At 44.8% G+C, this 9,801-nt stretch overlaps 1 protein-coding gene across 1 annotated transcript; it reads left to right on the top strand.

Annotated features, from left to right (window-relative positions):
• Window positions 1-3,794: 3,794 nt before the first annotated feature.
• LOC123067757 (uncharacterized) lies at window positions 3,795-7,368 on the top strand. Its single transcript, XM_044490416.1, has 10 exons — window positions 3,795-4,088; window positions 4,177-4,248; window positions 4,896-4,975; window positions 5,091-5,190; window positions 5,272-5,325; window positions 5,435-5,512; window positions 5,905-6,002; window positions 6,095-6,152; window positions 6,474-6,595; window positions 6,704-7,368. Exons 1-10 carry the CDS (start codon window positions 3,795-3,797, stop codon window positions 6,858-6,860), a joined length of 1,113 nt encoding a protein of 370 aa, XP_044346351.1. The 3' UTR covers window positions 6,861-7,368.
• The last annotated feature ends 2,433 nt before the right edge of the window (window positions 7,369-9,801 follow it).

Raw genomic sequence — 9,801 nt, 5'->3', positions numbered from 1 at the left:
TTTGCACATTTCCAAAAGTCCTGAAACTTCACGGAGAATATTTTTGAAAAATATAAAAAATATTGGGCGAAGAAAGCACCAGAGGGGGGCCACCTGCCATCCACAAGGATAGAGGGCGCACCCTCCGGTCTTGTGGGGCCCCGGCAGGCCCCCGACGCCCATCTTCTGTTATATGGTGTGTTTTGACATGGAAAAAAATAAGAAGGAAGCTTTCGGAATGAAGCGCCGCCGTCTCGAGGCGGAACCTGGGCAGAACCAATCTCGGGCTCCGACGGAGCTGTTCTGCTAGGGTAACTTCCCTCCAGGAGGGGGAAATCACCGCCATCGTCATCACCATCGATCCTCTCATCGAGAGGGGGTCAATCTCCATCAACATCTTCACCAGCACCATCTCCTCTCAAATTCTAGTTCATCTCTTGTATCCGATCTTTGTCTCAAAAGATCAGATTGGTACCTGTGGGTTGCTAGTAGTGTTGATTATTCCTTGTAGTTGATGCTAGTTGGTTTATTCGGTGGAAGATCATATGTTCAAATCCTTAATGATAATTAACATTCCTCTGATTATGAACATGAATATGCTTTGTGAGTAGTTACGTTTGTTCCTGAGGACATGGGAGAAGTCTTGTCATAAGTAATCATGTGAATTTGGTATTCGTTCAATATTTTGATGAGATGTATGTTGTCTTTTCCCTAGTGGTGTTATGTGAACGTCGACTACATGACACTTCACCATGATTTGGCCCTAGGGGAAGGCATTGGGAAGTAATAAGTAGATGATGGGTTGCTAGAGTGACAGAAGCTTAAATCAAAGGGTTTATGCGTTGCTTCGTAAGGGGCTGATTTGGATCCATATGTTTCATGCTATGGTTAGGTTTACCTTAATTCTTTTTTCATAGTTGCGGATGCTTGCGAGAGGGGTTAATCATAAGTGGGAGGCTTGTCCAAGGAACGACAACACCCAAGCACCGGTCCACCCACATATCAAATTATCAAAGTAACAAATGCGAATCATATGAGCATGATGAAAAGAAACTTGAAAATAATTCCTATGTGTTCTCAGGAGCGCTTTGCTTTATATAAGAGTTCGTCCAGGCTTGTCCTTTGCTACAAAAAGGATTGGGCAACCTTACTGCACCTTGTTTACTTTTGTTAGTTGTTGCTCGTTACGAATTATCTTATCACAAAACTATATGTTACCGATAATTTCAATGCTTGCAGAGAATACATTGCTGAAAACCGCTTGTCATTTTCTTCTGCTTCTCGTTGGGTTTGACACTCTTACTTATCGAAGGACTATGATAGATATCCTATACTTGTGGGTCATTAGCAGCCCTTATCCTTTCCTTCCCACGGCGGGCACACCGGTTCCGGTGGAATCCATAGTCCGCTCGACTGGTGATGGGGAGGAGTGATTTTTCGGCTGCCGGGACCGCGATGATCGAGCCCTAAAGGATCCGAGTGCCAGTTGAGCCGACGCTATGGAGTCGCACCGAACAGATCCTGCCGTCGGTTGGGCGTTGTCCTCCCGGGAATGGCGGAGTGCAATGCGGGCTGGTTGGAGTCAGATCCACTGCCCGCCATGCCGGAGACGGCCGGAGAGGTGAGATTGGGTGGCGGAGAGGAGTGGAGTGAAGTGGTTAGAGTTTGGTCCGGCGGGATGGGAAGGAATATATGTGGGGTCCGGTGGGCCAGTGTGGGCTGGGTCCAACGCGGTGGACGCGCCCGGGCGTGTCCTAACGCCCCCATATCCGCCCCATATTTTGGCTGGATATGAGATGTGTTGGTCAGCCCGGGCGTTTAAGGCCTGTTTAAGGCTACCGTCTTGGTCAAAAATTTGTGATTCCGCATGAACATTTGAGATGGGTTTGGGGCGTCCGGCTATAAGTGCTCTTAGGAAGCACGGGAGGCGACATGAGTGCCATGGGAGGCGGTGGCATGGAAGGTATGGGACACTTGGTACAATCCATGGCAAAGATAACAATCGGATAATTACAGTATCATGCCAGATAATTCACATCCATTGAATATTACAGATACCATATCCATCGGATATCCAGTTGATCAAAAATTCGTACCCGCATTCATATCTGTTGGAATTATCCGTACTATTTACGTTCCTACTGTTGGCGAGCTAGCAAGCGGCCGGTTGGAGCGAGTGAACCAGTTAAACAGTTAATTCATTGCGGCCGACCTAGGGTATGCGTGATTTTCAGCGTCTCAAGCGCCGAATAGCACTGCAACAATGTTCTTCTCGGCTTGGGTGGTTCTCGTCAACGACAACTCGTTTCTGTTAAGGGTTATTATTTCTCTATGTTACAAAGCTCGTTATGTAAAACTACGTGCGTATCTTTCTTATACTAGTCAATATGTACTTGCAATGCACGTTAATTAGGAAGCATATTAAGTGCATGCGGATATTAAGTAGGATATTATTTGCGTGTTATCATGTGATTAGGACTATATTTGACATGAAATTAACTGCACACTAAATGTGTTGAGCGCTCGACATTGAAGCAGTCTAGATCGTTGCATTGACACAATTAAATGGCCGAGATTAATTGGATCTGCACCTTTGGATCTTTTTATATTGGTATAATAAATATAGATGAACAAAGCAGTTTGTTTGAGTAGGGCGTTTTGGAGGTCGGTCTTCATGGAGGCCGAAAAATTAAAATTTCAAATTTCATAGTTTAAAAAATCTGAAAAAACATGTACTAAAATTCAAATTTCAATTTTTGAAGTGCATATCTGTAAAATCTCAGCATGAAATACCTTGAAAAGCGAGTTGTGAAATAAATCGTAGACTTTTACGATGAATAGTTTATGTACTAAAAAGCCGCAAACTTGTTTTTTTATGTAGCACTCATTTTAACGTATTTCGTCCTGAAAATTTACACACTTTTACGTTATGTCTCAAAGTATATGTGTATTTTTTAAAAATATTTATAAATTTACACATGAATTTCGATCATTTCAAATTCAGGCCGAGCTCCATTCAGCATTGCCAAGTTTTTTTGTGTTTTAAAGAAGAAGAAAAAAACATCACACTCACATAAAACCTGACACCACACCACACCACACCAGAGGTCACCACATGCTACCATGCTCCAATTTTTGAAAAGTGACATTTTGATGTTTCAAAAAATTCTGAAAAAATTTGTGTATGTTCACGAGACATTTTTCTATAACTCCAAAAAAAATTCAAATGAAAATTCGAAATATACATTGAGAAACAAAAAAGAGAAGTCTACAATGAATAGTGTCAAAAGAAGACACAATAAGAAATGACACTATTCACATATGGATTTGTCTTTTTTGTTTCTCAATGTAAATTTTGAATTTTGATCTGAATTTTTTAGGGGTTATAGACACATGTCTTGTGAACATTCAATTTTTTTTTTAGATTTTTTTGAAACATTTAAATATGACCTTTCAAAATTTATATCATGGGAGCATGTAAAGGGTGGTATCACCTAAACCCGGGCAAACGTCGGGCCGGGCCGGGTTTCGGGCCGGGCTTGTAAAAGCCCGACCTTCATTTCTAAAGGCCGAGCCTGGCCCGATGCCCGAAATACTCCATATTTTCAAGCCCGAGCCCGGCCCGAAATCAAGCCCGAAGCCCGAAAGCCCGGCCCAAATGCTGTTTTTTAGTACGCGCACGTGCAAGCCCGGCCCGAAGCCCGAAAGACCGGCCTGAAAAATGGAAAAAATGAAGCCCGAGCCCGGTCCGAACTATCTTTCGGGCTGTAAAACAAAGCCCGGGCCCGGCCCGGGTTTTTCGGGCCGGGCTGCCCATGCCCGGGTTTAGTCACTATCACCTGATATCTACCCGCCACCACCATCCCTCGTCTTTAGTGGCCTCCTCATCAGCAGCGGCCGTGCCCTGCAGATTCTTGTCCCCGCTAGCCACCACCTCCCGCACTCTGCTATCATCTATCCTACCCACACCGGCGACAACGAGGAGGAGGCTGCTCCTCTCCTCCACCACCGCCATTTGCGCCGCCGCCATGGCCTCCTCCGGCAAGGCCGGCCCCGCTTCTTGCAAGGTCGTGGACTCCCACCTCCACGTCTGGGCCTCGCCGCTGCAGGTAAAAGAAAAGGCACCCCCACGGACGGGCGTACACCAATTCCCAATTGTTGGCGCCTTCCCTTGATGAGATTTATGTGGTTGTGCAGGCTGCCGAGAATTACCCCTTTTTCCCGGGCCAGGAGCCGACGCTCCGGGGTGATGTGGACTTCTTGCTCGAGGTCTCCACTGTTCCTCTTTGCTTGTGGAAGTAGCTTTGGATGGTTCATCGAAAGAAAGTAGTCAGTAGATGGATATGAATATATGATGATAGTAGACCGCATCCTGGAATGATTTAATTTTCTCTGTTAATTGGGGCAGGGTTGCGTGGTACTGGTTATTTGGCTGAACAAATGCATAGACCATAGGGTGCTGAGGTGCCCTCTTTTTCTTGTTCCATAGGTTTTGTGTGCGTTGAGTGCTGCATTGCAAGTGTTTGACGGAATGAGTGAACCAAATGTAAGCTATAGGGAGTTAAATTTGAGAATTCGGTTAGGTCCTCCAGCCACTGTTTAACTCCTCAAATTATATGGAGTTAGTATAAGGGCATATAAGGAGTTAAATTGATCGGCTAGAGATGCACTAAATTAGCTATTTAGAGCTTGTGAATTTAACGAGGAAAAGAAACACCCAATGCCCCCTTCCCAATTTCTGTGTATCGAGTATCGACAGGACCTCTGTTTCTTAACTGCTAAATGTGTATTGCAAATATTAATTCCAACATGTGTTTCATATTTTATCCCGTCACTTCTCTTTTGTTAAACTGTTGAGACTTCAGACTAATATGCCGGTCAGATTATTATTTTGAACTTGTTTCTCTTTCCCCTAGTGCATGGATGAAGCTGGAGTTGATGGCGCACTCATTGTTCAACCTATTAATCATATGTTTGACCACTCTTTAGTAACTAGGTAAACTTTTCTTGCATCCATATGAACTGAACTAGTCATATGATTTGTATCTATATGAAAAGTTTAGTGGGATTCCCGCTTTGATATATCTCAGCCTTATAATTTTTCTCTGTAGTGTGTTGAAGAAGTATCCATCAAAATTTATTGGTTGCTGCCTCGCAAATCCCGCAGATGACGGAAGCGGCATTAAACAGCTTGAACATCTGATTGTGCAAGTACAATCTTTTTGAACTTTCTGAGCATAAAAAAAATGTCCATCCTACTTTCTAACATTTATTTCATTTGCTTCTCTCCAGGAAAAATACCGTGCTGTCCGTTTCAACCCGAATTTATGGCCTTCAGGTCAAAAGGTTTGCAAATGAGCAACTATGCATCATTGCAGAAGCAGCTTTCTTGTACTTCTGAATTTTGCTTTACGAGCATATATGACTGTGAGCACAAAATTTATCATAATAATAGATGACTAATGAGGTCGGGAGGTCATTGTTTGCTAAGGCTGGAGAACTTGGAGCACCAGTTCGAATAATGGTGATGAAGGTAAAAGAAGCATTCCTATGCTATATGCATGTGTACTCAAAATATGTAATGGCTGCAATTGAATTTTAGGTTTCGTATTTTGCGTTTCTGCTGCAAATTTGCTAGTGGTAATAAACTTTGTAACTACAAAACGCAATTAACAGGTTGACAGAAGATAAGTTCACATCATGGGCTCCAGTAAGGTTCCAGCCAGAAAAAATGCACGCTTGAGATCATTGGTCGTGTCACTAAGCAGCTAGAACTGATGCAATATTAAAAGCTAGTTACGGTTATGTATTAGTATCCGGCTATCCGCTGAAATGTAAATCCCCTGCCACTTCGTAAAAGAATACATATCTTCTGTTCCATGAACTTGATATTTTCCTATTCTTTTTTGTTGTTTGTTCATGCAGGGGATCAGTTCATATATTCAGGAAATAGAGGAGCTGTGTACGGATTATCCTGCAACTACTGTTATATTTGATCATATGGCTTTCTGCAAGCCACCAACATAAGCTTGTGTGTCTGCTTGTTCATAAACTGGAAGAGTGTAATTCTGACCATGTTGTCATCTACATTAACTTCTTCTGCATCGACATGCAGGAATGATGATGAAGAAAAGGCATTCTCTTCATTTCTGAACTTATCCAGATTCCCACAGGTACTTCCCTTAATTCTGTTCCCTTGTACAGGTAACTCAACTACTACTCTGGTTTATATTCTTGCATGATTATGAATAGTTTCTGAAAAAGAATTCTTGCGCAAGTTGGCTATTTCCAGTATTTTTCTTCTTTTATGCAGGAATATTTCCATTATATGTTAAGGCTAGTATTCAGTTTCTAGTACTAAGAATTAAGCCAAAGAGATAGAATGATGTCTGGTGCCTGAACGAACAGAAGTTGCTTGACTACAGTACTGTATTCGGCTGTTCAGTGTCACCCTGTTAACACTGATGCAATGACGCATTACTTGACTTCAACAGGTTTACGTCAAATACAGTGCTCTTTTCCGGATCACAAGAGAAGCTTATCCGTATGAGGACACGTCTCAGCTTCTTTCTCGCGCGATCTCCAGCTATGGAGCTAGCCGAATAATGTGGGGAAGGTGAGTTCAATCAGCGCATCAATGGGAGTTTCATTGCATCAGACTATTTTCACTATACGTCTGTACCTCCATGAGTGTGATGGTATATTCTGGGATTCTTCTTTGCAGTGACTTCCCCTACGTCGTTCCCGAATGCGGCTACAAAGGAGCAAAGGAGGCAATCTCTCATGTCGCTGGCAAGGCAGCTGTCTCGTCTTCAGATCTGGAGTGGATTTTAGGCAAAACAGTAAGCCAACTATTTCAAGGTGCATGGGTTACTCCATGAGGGAGATGTGGCATGGCAGGCATGACAGTGTTGAGGCTCAGTTTGGTATTGTTCAGTTTAGACATCCTTGTTTGAAAGGTGGAAGGATGTATCTAGTTTGGTACTGTGCAGTTTGACAGTCATGTTCAAGTGTCTACCCCTTCTCCAGAGGTTTAATAAATTCAATAGTTCTTCCTACTGCAAACCTTTCTGCTCCCCCACAAGAGTACATAGTATATGAAAATAATGACTTGTATCACAAAAATAAATCAGAATTTTCTTTTTTTTAAATGAAACCGGTGATGGGTATAGTTTATTTTTTTTTAAAACCCATGGAAGAAGCTGTGGGAAATTTTAGTTTTAGTGCCGAGTACTTGTGTCTGAACACTGCTGGTTTTGCCGTGATAAGTCTGACATGGTTCGTGTGTGTGCTACTACTACATGAATATCATGTTTCCATTACAGCATTGTTAGTACGTTGATGAGATTGATGATTAATATTGCGACTCTAATTGCATAGTTTATGACATAATTCCTGTTGCAGCTTAGCATGTGTTCTCCATGATTTCTCTTTTTCTGGACACAATTTAATTAACTTTTCAGGTGCAAACATACGTTTTCTTTACTCTGGAGATATTTTCAGTTAACTCAAACGGCTAGCCAAATCATTGGCTCGTGCCATGCACATGCCTCCGCGCAGCCAAGAAGCAATGCCTTGATTCCCCCCCCCCCCCCCCTCCCCCCCCCCCCTCCCCCCTCTCAAGTGTCGGGATTGAGGCATGCACTACGGGTGATGATCCGATCGGATTTGCCGCCCCCGCAGCTGTTGGATGGCGTGGACGATAGCCGTATTAAGAGTTCAGGACGAAGATTATAAAAAAAAGTCACACTTAACAATAAATACACTTTACTCTTTAATGTTTGCTTCACTTATAATGACTGACTCACCACACGAGGATGATCAAGATTCAAGAGTATGACAAGGGGAGGCAAACAAACATCTACACCTGAAATGTTATTATGATCCATCTTTACAGGTGACTTGGTCATGACAAGATTTTCGATACTAAGGAAGTAAAATTTGAACTATGCGCCTCTGCTTCAGTACAATATTGGAGATAATTATTTCTACACAAGTGTGTATGTCAGCAACAGCGATCAAGATACAGAAGCAGCAGAGAACCAAGCACCAGGAATGGGCCGACCCAAGAGACAGCCTCGCCTGCCGGCTCGGCTTGCTGGCCCGAAATGGGCCCACGTGGGCAGTATACTTAAGCCTAGCGATAGCGTGTGAGTGGCTGGCGAACGGCTGGCAGGCTAGCTAACTTTCCCCTTCGTGTTGTAACGGATAATCCTTCCTCCTCCTTGATCCCCTCTTGATGAACTTGTGAATTGTAGCTCGATCTGGCGATAATGGAGGCGAGTTGAGTGAATTGTTGATTGTGTGCTAACAACCTGGTATCAGAGCCGTTCCGTCCTGGAGCTGCCTCAACACCACCACCGTACGTGCCTGGCAAATTGCCGAGGAGTCGAGGCGATGGAGCGGATCTCGCCAGAGACCAAGGCGATCTACGAGCTTCTCCGCGCCGACTTCGACGCCGCGCTCGCCAAGAGCTCCTCTGAGCGTAGCGAAGAGATGGTCTCCGCCCTCGCGAAGCTGGATTCCAAGCTCGACCAGCTATCGGGGCGACTCGAGGATGTGAAGCTGTCCCTTGGAGTCAACATCGACGAACTGCGCGGGGAGATGGCCGCGGATCGGGGCGCTGCGTCGTCGCCCGCATCACCAATGTCCCAAGGTCCACCTTCGGCCACCACCAAGTCCACGGCTCCGGCGAGCGGCACCGAGAGCCAGGAAGGGCTCCGACCGGAGGTCGATCTACGCCCAGCTACTCCCAGGTACATTCTGCCATCGGCCAGAGGTATGAAGCAGGACCAGATTGTGCTCAGGCAGCCGAATCAACCCCAAGAAATTTTTCGTCCCTTCGCTGTGGATTCTGCTGGTTTCGGGCCCCGGATCGAGTTATCCAAATTCGATGGGACAAACCCCAAGTTGTGGCAGACCCGGTGTGAGGATTACTTCAAGTTCTGGAACACCCCAGCACATCGGTGGATTCTGTTTGCTACTGCACTGTTTGAAGGTGCTGCAGCGCGATGGCTTGAATCAGTTCAACGCCGCGCTCCGGGCATAGCGTGGCCTGAGTTTTGTGCGTTGCTACAATCTCGCTTTGGTCGCAACAAGCATCAGCATATACTCAGGCAGATGTTTAACATCCGCCAGACCATCACAGTTGAGGATTACGTGGAGCGATTCTCAGAGTTGTTCGATCAGCTGACTGCATATGAACCAAATCCCAGTCAGGTACATTATGTCACTCGATTCATGAAAGGACTAGTGCCATCTGTCAGATTGCTGGTGGGAATTCAACAACCTGCTGACCTAGACACAACATATGCTCTGGCTCTACTGTCTGAAGAACTGGGAGATCACGCGTTCCAGCCTACAGTTTCAGTTAGCTCAGCGTCTCACAACAGGAAGAATTTCCAACCATCTGCTCGCAGTGTTATTGTCAGTAAAGCAGTTGAGGAAAAACATGCAACAGAAACAAGCCGTCAAGCCCGAGGACCGTTGGTCAGCTCTTCATGCTTACAGGAAATCTAAGGGACTCTGTTTCATTTGTGGAGAACGTTGGGCGAGAGATCATCGATGCAAACAGGAAGTTCAGCTGCATGTAGTACAAGAGATGTTGGAATATGTGCAGAATATGCCAGCAGAATCAAGTGACACTGAAGCTGAGAGTATTGGAGAAGTCAATGCGATTTGCATTTCAGCGGCAGCATTGGGAGATCCATCTGTTCCGGCGATTGCAACTATGAAACTGACAGTACAGACAAGGGCACAAGCTCACGTTCCTAGTTGACTCGGGGAGCACTCACTCCTTCATGGATGGTGCTGCTGTTGCTC

Source organism: Triticum aestivum, chromosome 3B, assembly GCF_018294505.1.
Source record: "Triticum aestivum cultivar Chinese Spring chromosome 3B, IWGSC CS RefSeq v2.1, whole genome shotgun sequence".
Lineage (NCBI taxonomy): Eukaryota > Viridiplantae > Streptophyta > Magnoliopsida > Poales > Poaceae > Triticum > Triticum aestivum.
The sequence above is the reverse complement of the archived record's forward strand: the minus strand, read 5'-3'. Positions and strand labels throughout refer to the sequence as shown.